The following is a 24,031-nucleotide window of genomic DNA, read 5'->3' as shown; positions in this document are numbered from 1 at the left end:
TTCAAGGCTTCCATGTCAAAGGACAGAACCACAGAACTGTCTGTGGTTTCACCTTTCCGAATTAATTAGCAGCTGCTTTAGGTTCATGGCAGTACAACATTAGAAGCCAAGTTCACTTTTAATATGAGCAGAAAAGGCTACAAAGTTTCTTCCACAACATTGTTCCACGAGACTCCAGTCCTGGCCTGATGGGATTGTACCTCCCAATCCATTCTCTCCCTCTTCACAGAGATCACCAAGAACATACGAACTAATAGTGTTTGTTGCAATGTTCCTCTCCAGAAAGTGGACTGTTCATAGCAACTCATTTTACAAAGGTCACAAATTAACATGATATCAGCCTGAATTCTGTCTTTGGGCTGGACCCAAATCTGAACAAATGACCATGCAAAGACTGTGAAACAATCACAAGAAACTGAATGGCACACAGAATTGATATTTGAACCATGTAGTCTGCTGTCAATCCTATAAATCACTTTGGGTTTAGATATGGCCACGTAGTACAATTTGCTGGCCCAACTATCACTCTTACACCTGTGTGAACCGGGTTTTGTGTAATTACAAACACTAGCAGGATAATAGGCCTACTGTCTAGCTCATAAATTAGTCTACAGCAACTTTATTCGAAAAGCTGGAAGAAAACTACAGAAAGTGCATGTAGGACCGGAACTGGTTGATAGATATAGAACTAGTATATAAACTATACTTCATCCCCCAACATAAAAAAAGCAATAGACAAAATATCTACAGTAATGTACCTGGAGGATTTAACAAAAGATATTTCTTGCACTAAACTTATTTTATTGTCACTGAAAACAGTGAGAATGCTCAACAATCCTAGAGTAAAACGATCTGCAAAATGGAGAAGTCTGTTAGTGAATTACTCCAGGGAAAGCTCAGCAGCTTACAGAAGTTTTATGAAAACTTAACAAGATCATGGGTTTTAAAACTCTTAGTTTGTTCAGTACTCAAGCTTATCAAAGGATCACTGACACCAGCACTTTCAAACTAACTTTAAAACCAAGCAAATGAAATTATTTATATTCCCTTCCTCTGCAACTTTGAGAATGTATGATTTTGACATTACAAGAGAAAATTTAAATAGAAAAACAGAAAGGCATAATACAATTCAGAGTCTGCGAGTCTTCTGTTGTTCTTACTTTTCTGAATGCCCAGGTCTACTCAGGTCTCAAAAAGGACACCTTAAGAATGAAATCTTTTTCCACAACAAGAAAAGGCTGAAAATGCTGTACCCATGAGTACAAGAAACCAAACTCTACATAAAAATTGAATTAATGCAACAGTAATATATGAATTCGATGTCAGCAGATAAAAAGATAAATGAATGAACTGAAAAGTATGCATAGAAATTGCATGAACTGGCTCAGTTCTGCTTTTTGGAGGCTTGAAACAAATCTTTATTCCATAAATTTGCAAGGCTAAAAGCTTTAAAGATACTTATGCTCACTTCTTATTTGGCAAGTATTCCTTCACTGCTCGTAAGCTCACAGACTACTTCAGTGCAACCTAAGACTCTAGGTGCTTTCACAAGACAAAATGTCACATTTAAAACAATACACACAGTAAAGAAAACATAACACATTGATTACCCATAGCTCCAATTTCTAAGAATCATTGAATGCAATAAATGAATGATCACTTTTGTGGGAGAAAAAGTTGGAGGGATGTAGGACTAATAAATAGGTTTACTTTTTTATTCTAAAGATGGTGTTGCCACGTCAGACTGACTTGAGATATGAAACAAAAAAACTTTCACATACCTCAGACCTTTTTCATTACCTACGTTGCCAACCTCAGTGAAGCCAAAACTGGTGCAAACTGAAAGGAGACTGTGCAACTGCACATGCTTCACTAGCTTACTGAAGGTCTAAAAGGCAGAGTAAAAATATTCACAGGCAGAGAAGCTTTATCTGCAGTGGCCCTCCTACCCGGAACTGCCCTGGTATTAACAATGATGGGAAGCATTTGTCCATAATGATCACCGAACAAAACTACCAGTTATCCATTGAAGACAATGGCACATTGAATATCTGCGTTGCTGGCTACTCAACAGAACTTGTTTTTCACTTGATCATACAACAAAGACTTAAAATCACTGCAGATGGATGCTTCTTCTTTTTTTGTGTAGAATTTATTATATGTTCTGTTCCATCACAATATTGAAGGAGGAGGTATTGTTAATATAGTTTAACAACTGCCCTCAGTAAAAATGAGTCTAATTACGGTGAAACGGTATTTTATTCACTGAGAAAACAGGCATCCATCCTAAATTCCTTTCAGTGACTAAGGCATGATGACACATTTGGCATTAATTAGATAGTGGTGCTATAACACTTATTTGCAGGACTTACTGCCACCAAAAAATATTTTCCTACTCCTACCTTCAGCAAATCTCTAGAAATAATCAGTGTAACCTGCAGCACAAATCAATTTCCAAGGACCAGAGTGCTTTGGAATATCTACAGTTACAAAAAAGCACCAAGGCATTATTTGCTCTTGACCACATTGAGAAAAATCATTCTGTCTCACTGCCTCCTCTTCCTTCCTGAAATCTTTGCCTTGTTCTCCAGTGTATCCACAAGTCTGCTGGAATTATCATTTGCTTTGCCTGACGCTCATCATATTTCATCTCCTCTTTGAATCTCATTTACAGGTTTTAACTTCTCTTTCCAAACTTCCTGTCGTTACCCTTCATGTCCATACACCATCTCTGTCACTGCCTCCAGTGCTTGCTTTATCTCTAGACCTTTGTGCTGTCTAGACAGCTGAGGTAAAAAAATGCACTTCAGTACTTTTTTCAGAAAATATACAAATATTTTATTCAGGATACTACCAGGTTAAAGCCTGGGGATTAGGACAACACGGGAATACATGAGAATAACATGTTGCTGAAAAGACCACTGCAAGACTCCACATGATACCAGCAAGCTGCTTCTAGCAACAAGCATGAAAACACTACAGATAACAGTCTGGACAATAAAAATTACTATAAGGATGACGGCTTTTAATTCCACTGCTTTGAATTGCCTTTTTTCTTTTCCCCACTAATGATTCGTATAAGCCTATAAGCAACGTTGCTCCAGCTATAACATATAAAATCTGGACAGCTCCAGGTACCACTCAGCCATCCTGTACTGAAATGCCCATCTTAAATCATTAAGTGATCATGAACTATACTGGAAGAAAACTGCCCTTAAAATCTCTTTTTTCAGCAGTTCCTTTTTCTTTCCAAGCCTGCAAGTAATCCTAACAATGAAAAAGGTAACATAGTTGTTGTTAATTTATTATACCTGACCAAAAATTGCAAAATTTATAGCCTGTCTTAATAATCATTGCAATAATTTCCAACAAAATCAGTAAAGTCCATGTTTTCACAAGCCTCCCGGGGATAATTTGTATTATCCAGTGTACCCAATACCCTGGTTTTGTCTCAGATGTGAAGAAGGCTGAAGCTCCTGCTGGAAGTTTTTCCAGCTATAAGAGCTGACCTAATAATGTAAAGATGACAATCGAGTTGGTCCTCTATGCTGCCTGACCTCAGTTTGAAAACAGCAAAATGACTGAATGTAACACTCATTGGAGTTTGGTAGCTTGGTCTGTGGTCCCCCAGCTCCTGGAGTTTTCAATATGCATAACATTTCCTCCCTACTTTCCAACTTGTAATTTTTGGGTTATAAAAAACTATTTCCCCACTCTGAAAGATTACCCATCACACTGGTATGTTATTGTTAGGGGAAGACACAATACAGGAGGACGTGTTATGAAATATGTAGGGGAAAAGGTTGGGTAGAGATGCAAAGGGAAAAGAGCACATAAATAAAGTGAAGTAATTATTAGTGAGAAAGGAAAAATAGAGGGAAAGATTAAAATATTATTTACATATTTATATTTCCATAGACAATTGAAAATTTGCACCTAAGAATAACAGAGTGAAGTGAGGCATTGCTGGAGAGTTATTATTGACTGCTTTTATCACTTAACCTACTGAGAAGGCAAAGAATCTCTATTAGCTGGAGAGCCCTCAAACCCTATTTGGACTCTGTATTCTTGAGCATAGAAATTCAAAGTTCATAACCAACTTTTATCAGGTAGCTGCTCGCCCTACCTCAATTTCTCTACCTGTAAAGCAGACATGCTATTTCAATTTCTCTACATGGAAAGAACAAATAGCTACCTTCCTGAGCTGCTGAAGTTCCTTCGAGCTACTCTTGAGCATGCTTTGAAGTAAACACAGCTATGCACTGTAAGCAGATTATTATTAGATTTTTCTGTCACTAAAGTGAGAAGGATATCATAGAGTAGTTAAATATCTTCTTTACTACTTCTTAAAGAAAAATCTCGTTTAATTTTTGGCACATTTGATAGCCTTTGCTAGGATTACCAGTTCACCAGCTGGACATAGGCTAACAAAGGAATAAATTAAATGACTGGTCCATGCCAGTATATGTGAAAAAAGAACAGTGAACTTTAGTAGTAAGTAAAGCATGCTAAGTTGGCATGCAAATATAAACATTTTCCAGGAGCAGCAGGAGTAATTAAAGCAACAAAGCTGTCCCCCAGCTTTCCAAGTTTAACTACATTCGTGCAGGATTCCTAACAACACAAAATACGACATGCAAAAAAAATTAAGGAGTAACAGATGCTGCCGGGCTTCCAGAATATTTTCCTGCTGATGGGAACAGAATCATCCCTCATGATTTTACAGACTGAAGCTCAGTACTTTGATCAGCTTCTGCTAGAAGTTTACAAGGGCCAGGGCTATTCCTAACAACTTCTTTTGCAGGTCTTGGTTTTGCATTTCCTAGGTATACACGGAAAGAAGAATCAGACATATTCTATGTTGCAAGCATTTCTTCTTTCAGATACATGTTTGTTCAGTTTGTTTGCTTTCTTCTTTTTTTTTCCCTTTCTTTTTTTTTCATTTCTTGGCAAGACTTCACAAGCATTTTTGGGGAAGAAAAACAGATTTAAAAATTATTTTTATAAGTCAGTGCAGACCGTATATTAGAAAGACTTTACTGAAAGTAGGAAAGTATCAAATCTTGTTATGAAAAAATTAGCTAAACTTCACCCAACGGGAGGACATACCTGCAATTTGTGAAAAGCCTCACCTAATTTCCACAACTCATTGTCACTTTTAGTCACTTTCATGCTTCATAATATGTAAGACACAGCCAGCAGAAGACACTTGCTACAGAAATAATGTTATAAATACACTCCCAAATGGGATATAGCTATAAAATATATGTAAGAAACCACAGGATTTTCAATATATCTTTCAGAACAGATTAAGGCACTGCCCTTCAATTTCATTGTGGTCTAGATTTTAGACAGGATATAACAAATAAGCACAAGAGGAAAGGAAAAGAGAGCAGTGATTATGAAAAATAATGGATAAAATAACAAAAATATGTATGATACTCAGTAAATACCTGCAGGAATTCATATCAGCAAAAATACCTGTAACAGTAGAGTCTCATCTGAAGTACCTATGAACTCTCAAGAGAATAAGCAGCCTTGATAGCTTCTGTGAAAGAGGGGATTGGAAAAAAGAAACAAAATGAATGAAGAAAACAACTTGAGAGGTAGCAAAAGTAAATAAAATGGGATTTGAGAAGAGCAGAACAATGGAAGAGAACAGGAGGTGGTGGTGGGGAATGTTTATTCTAAAGCTTCCTTCTCTGTCATGATAACACTACTACATTCCTTATCAACCAGAACCACATGGTTGGATTTGATTTTTTCTTTCATGCCCTGAGTCTGAAAGAATCAGAAGAATGCCACTTATTCCCTCATCCAGCCACTAAGAGGCAAACTTTTCTGTCTCCTTACTGCCAGTGTTCAGATCCAGCTGGTCTCCCAAGGTTAATTCACCTTTCTCCTCTCTGAATTCATTCTCAGTTTCCCAAAGGCATGTCATATGTGGGTGGCCTAGATAGTTCTTTGCTGTTTCTTATTTTGCACATTCACTAATATTTTGACATAAAAGCCTGCATGGTCACCTAATTGCATATTTGGACTCTTAAGCCTTGGACTTTGCATTCCTGCATGACCATCTCTATTCAGAAATTTTTTATCTCAACGTTGACTCTACTGAATCATTTACATACCCTGTTACATCATGGGACATCATGCCAGTCTTCTGTATGACACCATTGTGGCTTTAAGTTTTGCCAAAGACTTCTGCCAGGATCAACAGAGATTAAGAAGTGCTTTTTGGATTTAGTGATTGTTCTCCATAGAGAACTCCATCCCCACATGATTTCTGTAAGAGAAAGAACAGGTTTTAATGTCAAAAGACTCTGTAAAATGGCGCTAAATGCAAATGTATTCCTTCTTCGATTATCATCTTATGCAAATATAAGTCTATTTACTTCAGTGGTGTATCTTGCAACAAGAAGAAAAAAATATCAGCCTTTTCTCTTATTGAATATAGCCCATTAGTTTTCACATCACTAATTTTGTTCTTTCATTTCTTGTTTCCTATAGCTACTACTCCTTAAGGTTGCTCAGAGATAATTGGGGTTTAACTTTGCATGTGAAAGCACTATTTCAAAAGCTAAATGGCCTTGAAATTTCTGCATTTATTTGATATTACTTACTCCTCAGTAATTCCTACTGAGATTAAACAGTTTTTATTAGGGACCGTGTAAGATATGAATAGATTGTATGGATTAGGATGACTCTGTGCATTCTTTTGTATATCTGCTTCTTGCCTCCTAGATGGATTCCCAAAAGTTTAAATAATGGCAATGCGTATGGCCTGGTGATCTTCAGAATGTATCCTTACCTTCTAATTAGGTCTGCATATATTACTGAAAATCGCTTTCTGCTGTGGGACACCTTGTTGAAGGAGGTGGGAAAGCTGCGCTTTCATTTTCTCAATTAAGATAAACAACACATTTTAAACACCTTTTATTCTGAAGTGAACCTTAGTGAAGAGTTGCCCATGTCTAAGGAGAGAGAAACGCAGTTCAGCGGTGCTTTCAGGGCTGGCTTTACCAAGCCGGGAGTACAGACACCCCCTTGTGGGAGCTGCCCAGGGCTCTGCGTGAGCAGCGCGTACGCCAATGGAGCAGCACGCTCATCTCAGAGCACAAAATACTATTCCTGCCCACAGATATTCTGCCTCCTTTCAGAAGAGCCCCAACCCTTGCTTTTACACTAATCCCCCTTTTTTTTCAGCGGGATTCAGGTAAAACTTGGCGAAAACCGGCCAATTCTGCATCATTCCTTTCCACCGAAAAGAGCAAACAGGACACTTACCAATACTTAAAAGTTATTTCAGCAAGAAAAGTGATTTCCCCCCCAGAACAGGTGTTGAAAGAATGAATGGTCTAGCTTTTCATTTTGGACTAGAAAATACACTTTACCTTGCAACGACCATTTCAGTAATTTTGTTATTTATTACATTATTTGTGTTCTGTCTGTTCCTTGAGTCCTCAGCATTTCTCTCCCACAGCTCAAAGCTACCAACTAAGAACTGCTAATTTACTAACCAATAGCGACAAAGAAATACCAAAATGTTCAGAGTCTCAAATTAGAACAGTTGCCAGGGTCTTCAGACATATAAAATATTTTCTGTAGGCCGTGATGTCTGACATAAACACAGTGCCAGAGTAGGGTCATCCAAATCAAAACCATAAATAGTGGAATGGTGGCAGAAAATGTTAAAAACAATTATGATACATGTGTTCTTTTCCCCTTAGGACAAAAGATTCTCATCATGTTCCTTTTTGTTATGCCAGAAATATTTAACTGATTCATGTTTTGTGGTATAAATACATAAGTCAGTTTCTGTTCCTGTTTCTTAAAAGTTCATTTTATGAAGCATACAGATTCATTTGAACCAAAGCATTCTGATCTCTAACATTTCTTTATGTCTGAACCTTGACTACCACAAATAAACTTCTGATACGGGCCCAGTAGGATACAACTTCTAACAAGGAAATTTAGCAAAGGTTTGAAGATGGACTGACATGCACCTCTAGTGTTATTTGTAAATGTCATTACTTTGCTTCAAGAGACTGAAGCAGATATTTCCACTACGGAAAACTAAGGGAACAGACTGTTTTCTATCTTAACACTATCATCACAGGGAAATAAAAGCCAAAAGGAGAGAAGTGACGTAACCAGGCCATGACTGATGCACATAGGCAATTCACAATAGAAGATATGGATCATGCTGCAGGCAAGGCTAAACAGGGAAGCAAAGGCAACCCTAAGCACTGTCTATAGTTAGCCCTGAAGTGGGAAGAAACAGAATGCTCCGGGTTCACAAGAGGTCATGCAAAAATGTTGCTTTTCAGTTTCAGGAGCAGTAGGTTCACATTGGCAGGACTGCATGCTTGAACAACCCCCAAGGTCAAAGTCAGCTACAGTCATGGAGTTCAGGGCTTTTTTTTTTCCCCTCTGGACAATCATGCTATTGCTTTTTATATGCAAAATTTGCTAACAAAATTTCAAAATCTCATGCATGAGTATTCATGGAAACCAAAGCTTAAACAGATCAGTAAACAAGAGAGACAATGACCTGATTTCCACCCGTTATAAATAGGACCACGCCTCACCCACAGTGATTCTGTGTCAGTGCCTGTGGGTGAGGACAGAACTTTGTAGTTCAGTAAATACACTCAATATATTGGAAGTAGGGTAGAACATGACTTAACAGAAGTCTCTTCAAGTAGGACCCTGGCAAGTAGTACTTAAAAGAAGTCAGCTGAGATCATGTCATATACATTAAATACTGCAAATTAAATATAAACATTTTACCTAGCCAATGACATGGCCAGTCTCATTGTTCTGGTCATGATACCTTGGACAAATACTCCATAGCTTGAAAAATAAGATTTTTTTAAATTGCCTGAAGTTAGGCATACATAGTGCACAGTCCTGTGAAAACATAAACATAAGCAGCAATAGAGCTTTGTTAATGGTGTTCCTGCTTGTGCTAACAAACACAGTAGTTCTCAGCTGAGCTATTTTTTGCCAATGAAAGTATTCTAGCTTCTTCAGAGTTAATACAGATCTCTTTGCAAAATACAATGTTATTCCTTGGAGACACACTTTAATATTTCTATATTATTTTCATAAGTTACTGCTCCTGAAATGACAACATTTTTTGAGAGATTCAGAGTTCTAGTGTTTTTTCAAGCCCATCTCCTGGAAAAAATTCAGCCAGGCAGAGAAAAAAAAATCTTCAAACAGCTAACATGAGCAGTCATGATGAAATAGCTCGATGTGAAGAGAAAATATTCCATTATTGTGCTGGTTTTGGTGGTATAGAGTTAATTTTTTTCATAGTTGCTAGTATGAGGCTATGTTTTAGATTTGTGCTGAAACCAGAGTTGATAATACAGGGATGTTTTCATTATTACTGAGCAGTGCTTACACACAGCCAAGGCCTTTTCTGCTTCTCACCCCACCCCACCAGTGAGTAGGCGGGGGGTACACAAGGAGTTGGGAGGGGACACAGCCAGGACAGCTGACCCCAACTGACCAAAGGGATATTCCATACCATATGACATCATGTTCAGCGTATAAAACTGGGGGAAGAAGGAGGAAAGGGGGGACGTTTGTCTTCCCATGTCACCATTACACGTGATGGAGCCCTGCTTTCCTAGGGATGGCTGAACACCTGCCTGCTGATGGGAAGTGGGGAATTAATTCCTTGTTTTGCTTTGCTTGTGCGTGCAGGTTTTGCTTTACCTATTAAACTGTCTTTATCTCAACCCAGGAGTTTTCTCATTTTCACTCTTCTGATTCTGTCCCCCATCCCGCTGTGGGGGAGCGAGTGAGCGGCTGTGTGGTGCTTAGTTGCCGGCCGTGATTAAACCACGACAATTATACAACAACTTCTCAAAAGGGCATGCTCTGTACAAGACTAACTTAGAGACCAGTAGAATGAAAATACCATGGAGATGTGGATAACTCAATCCAAACTTGAATTGGCAAGTGTTTGCTGGTCTTAGATGCTTTGCAAATGGTTCTCTCATCCTAGCAGAATCTTTTGGTTATAAAACACCAAATGAGTAATCATAGCAATTTTGGATGTCTTCAACCAGATCTAATACTGGGAAACTTTCCACTTGTGTACCTACAGCAGCAAACTTACTGCCAATACAACACACAAGCATCCTGCTCCCCTTTCTTGTAAAAGGAAGACTGAGAGGCCTTTTTAAAGGATTACTACATTTCAGAAATTACTATACCACGAACAGGTTGATTGCTCCTCAACAGCAAACATTGTGGGAAAACTCCACGCTGAAATTCACAGCCAAAATGGGAGACACAAGTACAAGTGTCTGGCAAAAACAACAATCCTTAAATCTTATCGCATAAACAACTTAATTCTTTTTGTGCTGTGAACAGATGAGCATTTGGGGAACAGGTTAGAATAAGAAACTGAAGTTATATTATTAACAAGCAGATAAATCATTTTAATAGCCAGAAACCTAATAACAGCAGAAGAAAATATTGATAGCTATGCTCTGATTCATAGCACGTGTCAGAATGCTAGTGTGAAATAATAAAATGAAACTAGACAAATCGTCCTGAAGAACATATGTTTTACTCCTATGCAGTATTATTTAGTCTGTATTGTTAATCAAATTTGGCACATACATAATTTTCAACAGGATAAACAAAGGAAAACAGGAAAAAACATAGATACTCTCCCAAGGCAGTAAAGGCAGGTATTAAAAATCCAACTTGTATACGATTAAAGATTGGTTTAGTAATTTTTTTCAGTATGAACAGAATTTCATAAATTGCCAAACAGCAGGTACAAGTAAAAATCATGTTTTCCACCATGAAATAAGAAGGTATGAGCTCACAGAAAGACTTAATGCTGTGCCACTTCCTCTGAATAAAGATGGCATACTTCTTTCTTGGACTTCATTTATTCATTCAGACCTTGCCCTCTTTGCGAGATTAGATTAAATGATGATAATTCGTACTACTGATACATACCAATGCATTTATATATTAAAATATTTAAAACATGTTCTATCTCACACATTACTGACAATCTTAACGCAATTAAAAGCCTAACCAGCCCAGCATTTTATGTAAACTAATGGCTTAGACAGCTCTATATGCTATTTTGGGTCTTCTCAACCATCTAGTTCTCTTTCATTAAAAAAAGAAAAGGGGAAAAGAGAAAGAGGAAAAGAGCTGTAACTCTAGAACAGTAGGGGAAGAGTCTCTGAAAGTACACTGGCTATAATTTTATTTAACAAAGACTTAAAGGAAAAAAGGGAAATACTGGTGTTTTCAGTAAACCAAACATACCTTTAAGTCTGGTCAATTTGTATGCTGGAGTAAGTTAACACACAAAACGTGGACCAATTCTTTCACAAGTACAGCTTTTTTTCCCACCATTTAATAATGCAAACAACTGTTAGGAGTAAACATAGATTTTTATCTGCTTAAAAGGAAACTGAGCTGAGTTGAATAGACCTGTAACCTTTCCTGCAGGAAAGATGTTCAGTTTACAAACACGTTTATAGAGAGCTCTTTTTGTTTGTTTTCATGGAATGCTATGCAATCAGAAATGAGTCTTTCAGGTGACAAGGATAAACACGGCATAATCCTACTAAGACATGCATGGAGATGTTTCTGTACACAATTACATTTTGAGTACAAATACTTCTTTCTATGTAATATTTGCATCAGAATCTATAAGTAACCAAGTACAGATGGTGCATAAGGCTATGAAACTGCAGAAGTTTTCTGCGGACTCTGTATATTAGCTACATGCACAATGAGACTGAGTGCATGTGTTCTTAATAATATGGCTGAGTATAATACATAGTTTTATAACAATTTATTACTGAATATTGAATTAAAAATGGCTTAATTCTGAAACAAAAAAAAAATTTGAAACTTCTTAGACATTGCACATTGACATTAGCAAGAGTAAATTCTTTAAGTTCAAATACATTATGCAGTTTTGAACAAAAGCGTGATAAATCCACTTTATCATTTGCATACCAGTCTGATTAACCAGTCACCCTAATAAAAACCTTAGCTCTGTGAAAAGCATGACTGTAATTTTAAGTGCTAAGTAGAAATTAGTAGCAACACAGTAAATTAATTAAATATCTTTTTCTGAAAAGACTTCAGATTTCAAATCACATCTGATACTTCCAAAATTTGTTGGCTTTTGATATTCAGCCAAGATGAACAAAGTTTCCTCCGTATTTCGATTAAAATTTCCAGCACTGCTTCCAACACGGCCGTGTTAGAAAGCGTCACTTACCAGAACTGACCACAAAGTGGTGCTATTTGAACAAAAATAGATCTTATTTCGTCCTTAAAAGGGTTGGGATGTGCTGAATAACTGTGTAATAACTTTTGGTTTAACAAAACAAAACCCACAACAAACAAAACACAAAAGAGCCAGATTTCATGTGAATTGTTGTCAAAACTGGCTGATGACAACATGAAGCCCAGCTGTCCAGGAAAAAAAAAAAACAACCCAAAAAAACCCCAAAACCAAAACCCAAAACATGTTCTTTTAAGCTTTTTAAGCTGTCTAGCATTGAAACCTTACAATAGTGAGCTTGCAAGAAAACCATAACAGTTGTAAAGAGATTAAATGTACTGTGCAAGGATCTACACTGTCATTGAAAATCATTGCCTTAAGCTGTCTGCAAAGTAAATGCATAGTATATTCGCTTAGCATATCTTGCCATAGTAGATTTCAAAACTAAAATAGTAACAAACCAAAACATTTGTATTCAAACAATCACCTCATTCATTCAAACTATTCACCAATACCACATCATTACTGTCATGAACTCATTTGTTGCGTTAAACTGATGCACCTCCTTGACCAACACAGAGCGTAAAAGATACTTGATTATGAATAAAGCTGTAAGACTATAGCTTGGCTCAAATTCTTGAATTTCAGCACCCTCATTTGTGCAACTGTACCACCACACAACTGAACCAGGAACAGAAGTACTTCCATGTACGATGATGCCTGAAAAGGCGCAGGCATTGAGGATCAGAAACCCCTCAGACAGCGTGAGAAGATGAGGAGCTGCTTCGGGCCCAGCAGCAGCGCTGCCCTCTCAGCGCACCCCTGCGGGCACACAAGGGGCTCGGCCGAACCGCCCCCGGGAGTAGCAGGCCTCCTGCATTCAGAGCTGCCGTCAGACTGGGCAAAAACACAAGGGACTCCAAATGGGTGGGTGCGTGGGCAGGTGGTTTTCACTCGCCGAGGCCTTTCCCCGCTAGATATCGGGCCCTCCCTCAGTGTCTGGGTCACGCCGCGGGTGGGCAGAAAGAGCCCGCCCCCTGCCTCCCGCTCCCACCCGCTCATTGGCGGGCTCTGCCTCCCCGCGCCCAATCGCTAGCTAGAGTGATCGCCATGGCGACAGCGGACGCCGTGCAGCCCAGGCGGCAGCCATGGCCGCCTACAGACCCGGGGTGCTCATCGGCAACTGGAACGAGGAGGCGTTTTTGGAGGAGGTAGGCATGGAGCCGGCCCTGCGCTCCTCTCTGCCTCTTCACCTCACCGTATTTCCCCCTAGTTCTTTAAATTCACTTTAAACCTGAGATTGTGAGCGCTGGATAACATGTCTGCCCCCTCTCTCCTTTGCAAGCAGGATCGCTTGAGGGATTTCATGCATAAAAGAGAACGAGGAGAACTTTTAATACAGAAAATAAACAAACTTCAGGATAATCTTTTGAAGAAGGTAATTTTTTAAGAAGGTTGTGTCAATCCTCTATGACTCCACGTAGAATGGCATAGCTGTTATTAGTGTTCTTTATGCATTAAAAATGCTATGGATTAGCATTTTATATGCTAAAATACTTCTGATATTAAGTTCAGATAATTCTGCAAAAAATTATGCATATTTTAATTTAGATACAGCTGTCGGTATCTAAGGATGGATTTGTTCATTTTGGAGACACTGTGATGCTTTTGAACCCAGCCAACAAATCCTCAGAGAAGAATTGCCCTGGAGTGTGCATCAGTCTGACTTTGGCGATTAATCTGGATGAAATATCCGTATATTCGGCCAAATCATTGCAAGCCCCTTGTGGAGTTAGCGCAGCTGAGAGCGTGGACCCTGTGGGTCGAAACACTTTTTGTATTTTAAGGTTTGGTACTTTATTCTGAGTAGTTTTCAATTATTATGTTAGCTTTCAGTATCTTGCTTTGAGAAATACACAACAGAGTTTGCTAATATACAAATGAATTTGAGTAAGGTTAATTTATTTAAGAGTCTTTAACTTGAGTCATGCATTAAGCTTGATTCTGCTCCACACATTACTGTGAATAATTCCAAGGAAGTTTAAATCAGCTTAGAACTGGTGTGAAAATAGAATTGAGTTCACTGCATCATTTGGTCAACTCTGCAGCTGTTTTTAATGCGTTCATACTTCAGCTGTAGATTACAAAACATGTCCGAAAAGCACTTAGTATTATTATTCATTATCCTGCAAATAAGGTCTCTGAAGCAGAAATTTGTGTCAATGCTTTTGCTGTATGTGAAGTGGACAGTGTTTCTGTTATCCTAAAAAAACCCCTAATCAAACAGCATATTCTCCCTCTCAAAGACATATGTAATTCCAGCTGTTTGCGGGAGAGGAAACAGAACAACAGGGTCCTGCTCAGCAGTGGGAGGGAGGCTCTGCCTGAGTGCATGTATTTAACAGTAACAGTGCATAAGAGTACAAACTAACCCATGTAATCCTGATGGAGCAAAACACTTTGGGTTAGACCTAAGAAAGGATTTTGATGCCAAGAGCGTAATTTAGGCCTTTTAGAACTGCAGCCAAAATAATTTTGCTTCATTGCTGTCTGATCTTAGAGTCATTGGCACTGAGTGCTATCAAGTCCCTCGTTAACCAGCTACTAGGTTGATCACCTATGTAAGTTTTTTTATGCTGAAAATACTTAGAAAGCCTAGCACTTAATTTAGTGATTCTTTAATGTAAAGTACAGAAATTATTCTGGAAATCAGGATATACCAGGATGTATGTTGATGTAATGAACCAAATTATTTAATATCATTTACATATATTATTAGCAACATATGTTGTTACAAACACAAACACACACTATACCGCTTTTAGTCTGTGATTTTTCAGATGGTTGCATTTAAAGGGACCCTCAGTGCTGAATTCCCATTGATTTTTCATCGGATGTTATCTTTCCAGCCTGCACGTTAATATGTTATAAAAAGTAATCAATACATTCTGTTTCTATCCTGTTAAATATTTTAACCAGTAAGTCAAGTACGAAATGTCTTTTCAGTTAAGATATTTTACCTATTTTTAAAGGTAAACTTAATGCAAAGTGTTGCCACAAGACCTAACTATAGACCGAAACTAACAAAAAGAATAATAAAGCTGATCATTTGAATGTCTCTTTCTTCCTTTTTACAATTTTAACAGTGTTGATGGAGGTGCAGTGAGTGAACCAATTAGATTTGGGCAAAACTTTGTTCTTGGGACAACAGGAGGGTTTTCTGACCAAGTGGTAAGGCAATAAAGTTGCAAATGGCAACGGTAGCATATACTGATAGTGTGCATTTAATTACGATATGTATGTGTATATATATAAAGCTGCACAGTGGTTCAACATCTTAGCTTTCCCGAACAGATTCAGAATCATACATAGATCAAGATAAGCAATACCTATTCAGAAAGTTCATGCAACTTGCCTGAGATCAGGTGTGCAGGCCAGGGGAGTTTTAAGCCAGAATGACTGGATAAAGGAGATTTTTAAAAAGACAAAAAAAAAAAAAAGGAAATTAAAATCATCTTGTGATTCATGAAAGAATTTGTCATTAGAGGGAGGTGGGGTTTTTTTTTAATTTTTTACTTTAAATAAATCCAAAATGAGAAGATTTCATTTCTTGTGAATCTATAGTAGGTATATGAACTAACATACTATTCTATCATTCTGAGGGAGCAGATTTCTATTAAATGTTAGCGTTGTTTCCCTCTGCAAGTTAGAAGCAAATAAGACATTACATGTTACATATGCACTCAAAATAAATCACCACAACTTTGAAAAAAATTTTCCTCTCAAGAACTACTCTGGTGAGAGAAAAATCTTTGGAATGTAAATTCAATTTTAAATTAGTATGCACCACTCTGCCTATAGGATAGCTACTTAATGAGCTTATGAACAGTATAGAATCTATGTAATGCGTTTTGTCTGTGTAGCTTTCACTTCGCAGACTCATTTTTCAGGAGCCGAGAGAAATTTTTTTGTGTTGAAAAATATTTTTAAAAATTACATATCTTGTTTCTTTTTATTTGCATACTGTCCTTATTTATATATTTATATACTGTCCTTAATATATATTTTTATTTGCAGTTATATCTAGCAAGTGACCATAAATCATTTATGAGATTTGCTAAAAAATCTTACCTTCAGCAAGTATTTTTGACAGATGAGCTTTCCTATTTGACTTGCTGGCAAGCCACCTTCTTAGATCCACAACTGCGTCTCGAATATGAAGGATTTCCAGTTCCTGTAAGAAATTAAAACTGTAAAAATGTTATGAAGATTTAATTGAAACGCTAGATGGTGTACTTAGAAAAAAAGTTGTGTCCATTTTATTCACATATTTTCTTTATGTAAGTTCTGACCTGTACTTTTAGGAAGGGGGACGGGGCAGGAACAATCTCGTTAACCAGGGAATCTGCAAATGCAACTATTAGGTTCTGGTGTTCATTTTGAGGTTGACTTGCTCAGTTTTTCTCATCACATTTTTTTAAAGGTCAACATTATCATGTTGTGAGGATGCAGTACTTGGAATCTGCTTTTCAGGACTTCTGAGCACTAAATCCCATGTCCAATATTAGGACTTGTGATTAATTAAGAACTCCTGTATATTAAATAAAAAAAAATTAAAAAAGCCCCAAGGCATCTGAATAAGTGGATGCTTTTCCAAATGTGGCTTTTAACCTTCTGTAAATACATTAAGCAGATGCAGTATTTTCCTGTTCCACATAACTGCTAGGCTTCCTGAAGTTCTGGGTATATAGCAAAATATCACAACTACAACCGTTCCTCTGCAGCCTTGAACTGTGACTCATTTACACAGAATCAGCTCGCTAATAAACACAGTCAAAATCATGTGATTGTCAAAGACAACATTCTTTATTCACAGTATTGGCAAATAGGGGTGCCTAAAAATTAATTCTGTTATACATAAAAAAATTACAAATTTGTAAAATATAAAGGTGCATTTCTAGGCTGTGTCCCCAAACCATCTGGATCTCTCATATGGCAAATATCAATTGTAAGCGGAATTACCCTGATGGCACAGGCCACTGGAATAACTCTCTACTACTTGCTTGGCTTTTTTTTTTTTTTTTAAGTACCCAGCACAAGGGAGTGGAATGGAATGTATTGGACAGGAGAATGTGTCTGACCTGAGGGCTAAGCATTTGGCTGGTCTTAGCTATTAGGACAGTTGTGTCAAGAACCGATAGGGTGTAAAATGTCTCACTATCAATGTACAGTGGTCTCAGAGCGATACAGAGCAATGCGGGCTTACACTAAGCAGGAAATAAAAACATTTAGTTTGAATAAGAAAAGTTAAAATTAGTGTAATAATGTCTGTCAAGTGTCTTCTCTTGTTTTTTTTCCAGGCAAACTCTAAGATTATTATTACTCATTGCCGTACTAATCGGAGCTTAGCTGTTCCAAGGAACTTTTGGACAAGGTAAGAATAATTTGTAACTGGCAGGGATGTGCATAATGATGTGCCAACATCAAGAATTACTGTAAGAAGCAAGATAGTTGCTTTAGGAACGCACTGAGGAAATGGAAAAGAACACAGAATGCACATTCTCCTTTCCCTTATTTTGTTTCTGGGCTATAATATGTGCCACTGAGATGCTGCAGACAATCAGCTCAGTCTTATTTGTGTTTTTTTTTTTTCTTTTAAATTCATATCATATCATGCGTCTAGCCTTTTCTAGTTTCTTGGTGGTTCTCCCTTTGAATATCTTGAACAATTACAGTTGTTTGGGGTTTTTTTTGAAGAAAAAAAGGTATATTAAGAAGAGTGAGGAGTAATAGAACTAAATACAAACACAGTGTATAAAACTGTATGTTGCTCATGTCCATGTGAATCAATCCCTCAACAAATTGAAGTTAATCCAGCAATTCAAGTTAATATGTGTGCATTAAATTAACATTGATTAAGCATTGTTAAGGAGTATATCAATTGTTTCCCATTAAATTCTGAGCAAGATCTGACTGAGGATTTGTATCGAGTTTTTGAGGATGAAATGTGCTCTGAAAGTTTGAGGCTGAAACAGTTATTAAGTAGCCAGAGTCTTCCTCAGTCAGACAGGAATGGTGATGTGAATGATGACTAGAACCTAACCAGTTTGTTCATACCGAGCTAGTGTATCGGTGCCTTATACTGACGGGGCTGCTTTAGCTCTGAAGCTAGAAAGGTGGTGTTTCCCTTTGATTTTAAATTCCTAAATTATTCTTAGGAAACAAAGTGGGCTATTGTGTTTCTTGTAACGGTCTGATATTTAAAAGTGCATAGTGATATTTCTGAATAAGCCAAGAGAAGCATGAGAAAATCTTGAACAATTTACAGACAATGCAGATGTGCTGAATTTATGCCTATATTAATTCCCTCTGCCCATCCCCTTTTCTTTGACTTTGCAGGTCTTATTTTGGAAAAGAATATGAAGTAATTTGTCACACTTACCTGGACTCCCATAAAGCTGAAGAAGATAAGAATTACTGGGTAATAGTTACAGGAAATCCCAGTGATGAGGGTGGTACAATGATTGATAGACCCAACCCTCACCCAAGGGGGATCAGAAAGAATGAGTTCTGTGAAGAGACATAGAATATAAAAATCCCAGACTACAGCTGGCAGAGATTGATGAGATTCTGATTTTGGGGTTTTTTTTCTGTTCAGATTTTAGTTTGAGAGATGTTTGTTTTAAAAATGGAAATTAAAGTCTACCATTAGTAATATTGCATAATCACATTAGCTCATCAAGTTTATACAGTGGGCAAAAACTAATAAAATTTGATGAACCATGCACAACATCAAAAATTCATGAATCAGGACAGGTTCATTTTCCCATTTTCACATTCACTAATGGCAAAAGATGTCAGAATCCAGAAAATCTAATATATTTTCACTACCTTACTGGCCTTTAGAGTGCATTTAACCAATTCTTCCAAAACCAAACCAGTGTCACACTTTTTAACAGGATGAGTGTAGAGTTTCCAAAACACTGAAAACCAAACTCATGCAAGTTGTCATGGGATACTTTGGCATTTAAAGTTCATCTGAAAGAAATTTGGTTGTTAAGCTTGTTGCACGCTCTGTCTAGCACAATGTTGCTGATTATTGAAAAATCACCAGTCTATTTCGAGATTGGTGTCAGATTTATGGGAATGAATTAAAAAAGATACAAACTAAATTTTTTAGCTTTGTCCATGTACTCTAAACGTTTAAATGCCAAGTAATCAAGAACTTGAGCACAGTGATACAGACTAGAGACTTCCAACAGCCTTATCTATGCCTCACCATGTTCCATTTGCTTCCCACCCTCAGAATTTTTCAATCCAAAAATCATTTCTACCAAGTCTGACAGCAAGGTAAAATTATAAAGAAAATTAAGCCCCCACAAGTTTCATGAAAATAAATGACAAAGTAGAAAAAGAATAAGAGATACTGTAAGTTTATCCAATAAGAAAAAGATTGTAGTCTATGTTCATACCTAATTAAACACCAGACAATCACCATGAAAAAAATGGCCCAAGAATGGTAAAAATTTCAGCTGGAACTCACATTTTCTTACACAACAAAATCAACCAAGCATGAGATGCAAAGACCTGGAAAACAGATGTCATTACTTCATAGTTACCTGTCTTTATACGGAAGCTAAAACAGCACCACAGAGAATCTTCTTAATGCATGATATTGCATTATATCCATTTAGTAAAGCTACATGTATACATATTGCATTTCTTACTGTACCACAAGAGCAGGCTCTTTCTGCACAAAGTCAGTCAATTTCTGAGTAAAACACTACATAAATCTCCACTCTCAAAAAGGATTCCAAAGATCTTCAATGTTCATTAAGGTCAAATAAAACTTCTTAAGTTTTACCAAAACAAACCCACTAAACTTTCACTTTCATAAAACAAGGGACCGATCCAAACATGTTGTGTCTTCAAGCTCTATCCCAGATAGACTGTTTCAAACCCACTGGCAAGGCTTTAAAAGTTCTTGCCTTTATTCAGTGTAAGTTAAATCAGCAGACTGCAGAACAGGCTAACTAGCACTTGGCATACAGGGTCTCAGAGCAGGAGACAGATTACAGTTCTGTGACATGCGGGTTTGCTTTGGGGGAGCGTATCACAGAGGACAGTTTTTGAATCACACCGCTCATGTGCAAGCCTTCACAATCTGTTACAGATGGGGTACCGTAGAGGAAAGTATCTTTAGGAACTTTTTCTTTCACTTTCTATGTAAAGATATGAAACCTGACGTGTGGCAAGCAATGTATGTTTTTATAGAGGCACTGTTATTACTCCACCTTACAGAGATTAAAATTCTGCACATTTAGATTGACATAATCCTGCTTTGATTTTGTAGGTATTAAACTAGAAAAACTTAGGCTGTGTGAGTGCACTGCAATGTTTCTAATTTGACCATTGTGGACGCTTATTGGTATTAGGAATAGCTGTTTCAAATCTGGCAAAGCCTCTTTCCTCTGGGTTAAATGTAAGAAACAAGAAGAGGCCTTAAAACAAAACTATTGCTGAAACAGAGCTTCATGTGAACTCACGCAGGAATGAGAACTGTGTGGGCAGATGCCCTGGCCAGTTAATGTTATGTATAGGAGTGTGTGCGCATTTGTGTGGGAGAGGAGCAATGCAGGCTGTACAAAAACAAGTTTTGTAAAGTCTTAGAGGAAAACCAAAGAGATAAACAGATACAGAAATGAGTACAAGAGTGGGTAATGTTGGAATTAGGGGCTGATTAAAAGTGGCTTCGAGACTTGTGTGTGTTTTGATCAGTCTGTGCTCATGCGAAAGGACTTCCTGAGCTCTTGAAAAATAAACAGGATTGAATCAACAATTCCTGATTCCATTATCAGTTTTTCTTCTTATCTAATACAGTTTTAAACCCACAGATCTGTGCATGGGTCATATAATACATATTTATAATTCAGCTTATTCATGATATCGAATACAGATGTTTATCTGTTACCTAGTTTTTCTTTTAAAAACTGTTTTTTACACTTCTTAATATTGTCCACATGATGGCACCACATTTTTCTAAACAGCGCAATTATTGCCGTAAAGTGTGTAAAACAACCTGAAATGTTTAAATCCAAATAAGTTCTCGATACAATGCCACAAAAGCTAACCAAGTTAAATCGGGCTTGAATTCTGGGCTAAATGTCATTAATGTTTCATCATGGTTTTGGAAATTAAGTTAAGCCACAAAGGCAGATAGAAGAACATAGTACATTGTGTATTGCATACAATCAACTTCTTAAAGCTAATCAGAATATTGATTAATTTGTAACCAAAACATACTTCAAGGAAATTATCTTTAGGAGCTTTTCCTTTCACTTTCTATGTAAAGATATGAAACCTGATGTATGATAACCAATGCATATTTTTATAGAGACATTGTTATTACTTCGACTTATAGAGATTAAAATTCTGCACATTTTCACAATAGATTGACATAATTCTACTTTGATTTTGTAGGTACTAAACTAGAAAAACTTGGGCTTCGTAGAATGCACTGCAGTATTTCTAGTTTGTGGACATTTATTGACAAACACAGGATTTAATATAAAGAATTATGGGACTGAATATTATCAGAATATATTCAGCAGATGCAGCAGAATCTGAACAATCCTGCAACTGCCAGTTAGAGAAACAATATGGTCTGGTGGATAGGGTAATGGAGATCGAAACCATGCTCCAAACCTGACCATTGTGTGGCTAAGGGCGGGTGCTGTGTTTTGCTTCTCCTAGCGTTGCACATCATGAAATATAGACAGTGCTGCTTGCCTCGTTTGCAAAGCACTTTGACATATACCATTTTGAAAGCAAAATCATGTATTAAAGAAAGCTTTTAATGCTTCTTCCAAATTAGACCCAATATGGATAGCTCTACAAAGTACATTGTGGGAAGATAAAACTCACTTTGCCTCCATTCCAGGCAGCTCAAAAGCTGTTAGCATGAAGCTGATCCTGAGCTATTAGTCCTTGCTGAGAGACAGGGTGCATTAGTTCAGATTTAGTGCTGTGCTAATATAGCTTTTCATAGGCTTGAGGCACAGCAAGAACTCACATGTGCACGTTTTGCTATGCAGACGTGTTAGCAGCACAGTATTGAAGTAAAGAAGAGGTACAGAGAATTCCAAGAGTCAGCAAAGAAAAGCATCATCCTCCTAGTAAACTCACACATTGGTAACACTGGAAAATGAAAATCCAGTTTTAAAGCTGCCTTTCCACTTTCCCTTTCTTTTGCATGCTTCCCCAACTCATATTTCACATCACTTCTCTGCCATGTCATCTAGCCCAGACTTACTGATTTGCCATGGTTATAAAGTGCTCTTCTAGCACTCAGCACAAGCCCCTGGCCCCTCACGCTAATCACATCGGTACCTTCAGAGGCCACTTTTCAGTGATTGTCATGAAGTATTATTTTAGCTCAGACAGCTGATCAGAGGAGGCCATATACAGGTTTAGTAACTGGATAAAACATCTGAAAAAAAAAAAGCAAAAAAAAAAAAAGCACAGAGAACATTACAATAAGAAATTCCACACAGCAGTGGAAGAAAATATCCAAGCACTGGAAAATTTGGTGGAGTTGGCAGGTAGGAGGGTGATTTTGATAACATCTGTGCCCACTCACCCTATATTAATATTGTAAGTCTCTTGTAATTGGGGGGAGGGGAGGAGAAGGAGGGGAAGAGATATCCTTTTAAAACCATAGTTGTGACTTTAGAAACATTTAAGACTTTTAATGCATGAAAAATAAACTAAGGGGGCCACAAAATAAAAATACAGATGTGAAATGCAAAATACATTAAATACAAGTGGAAACTGGGAAATCTCTACATCATTTTGTCAGCTACACCTCCCTTCTGTTCTGTTTTAGGCTTTGTGCCAGGTCTTGCCTCCATTCTCTGCCTGACCTGCCTTATTTCCCTGCCTGTATACAGCACAGAGAGGGGCAAGCCACAGTTTGCTAGCGTCCCTCTTCATCCTGGTTTGACTTCATCTTGGAATCTAATCCTCAATACTGCATTCCCCTGGGTAAGAGGAGGAATGGAAAGACCTGTCACCTTGCTGGGTGTGGGCTATTTCAGCAGGGATATGAGTAGCCATAATAATGCCAACAACATGATTTGCATGATAGGTTAGCATTACTTATAACAAGAGGGACAGGACAACTTGCCATAAAGACCAAGGGAGACCCACCCATTTTGGTTGGTTTGGGGTTTTTTATCAACACAGTGTATGGAGGGTATGTAATGAAACAATTGACACTTCATTTTTTTTTCACCGGTGGGCTCGTGCGAGGCAATGTCTTTTATGCGAGAGAACTGCACTAGAAAGCATTGCTACAAAAGAGTCACTTAGCTTTCTCTCAAGAAGTTTCTATATTTTTTTGGCAAGGAGAACTCAAAGTGCAGTAGAATAGGCACGAACATTAAAAAGTGCCTGATGACATTTATACCCACATTTGATGATGAAATTAATTCATACACATGCATCTCTGCTGTGTGTTTATATGAGAAACTCAGAGAGCTAATTTCCCAACATCTGTTAAATGCTGCTTCATGCAGTACGTCAAAACAAAACTAAACAGACCATTCAGTTACAAGCCAGCTAATATATAAATTTCTGTAATGCTGGTCTTGCTTTAATTATAGGATCCTTGGGGGAGGGACCATAACTTCATCTTTTTTTCAAATACGAACAACTACAGCAGAGAATTGCAGTAAGTAATAG

General features: G+C 37.5%; 1 protein-coding gene across 1 annotated transcript; it reads left to right on the top strand.

The window, feature by feature from the left end:
- Positions 1-13,421: 13,421 nt before the first annotated feature.
- CFAP161 (cilia and flagella associated protein 161) lies at positions 13,422-21,125 on the top strand. Its single transcript, XM_054836892.1, has 7 exons — positions 13,422-13,500; positions 13,638-13,727; positions 13,901-14,136; positions 15,436-15,520; positions 16,367-16,525; positions 17,650-17,723; positions 18,689-21,125. Exons 1-7 carry the CDS (start codon positions 13,438-13,440, stop codon positions 18,873-18,875), a joined length of 894 nt encoding a protein of 297 aa, XP_054692867.1. The 5' UTR covers positions 13,422-13,437; the 3' UTR covers positions 18,876-21,125.
- Positions 21,126-24,031: the final 2,906 nt, after the last annotated feature.

The sequence above is a fragment of the Grus americana genome, chromosome 10, assembly GCF_028858705.1.
Source record: "Grus americana isolate bGruAme1 chromosome 10, bGruAme1.mat, whole genome shotgun sequence".
In the NCBI taxonomy this organism is placed as follows: domain Eukaryota; kingdom Metazoa; phylum Chordata; class Aves; order Gruiformes; family Gruidae; genus Grus; species Grus americana.
This window is presented reverse-complemented; position numbering and strand designations above follow the sequence as displayed.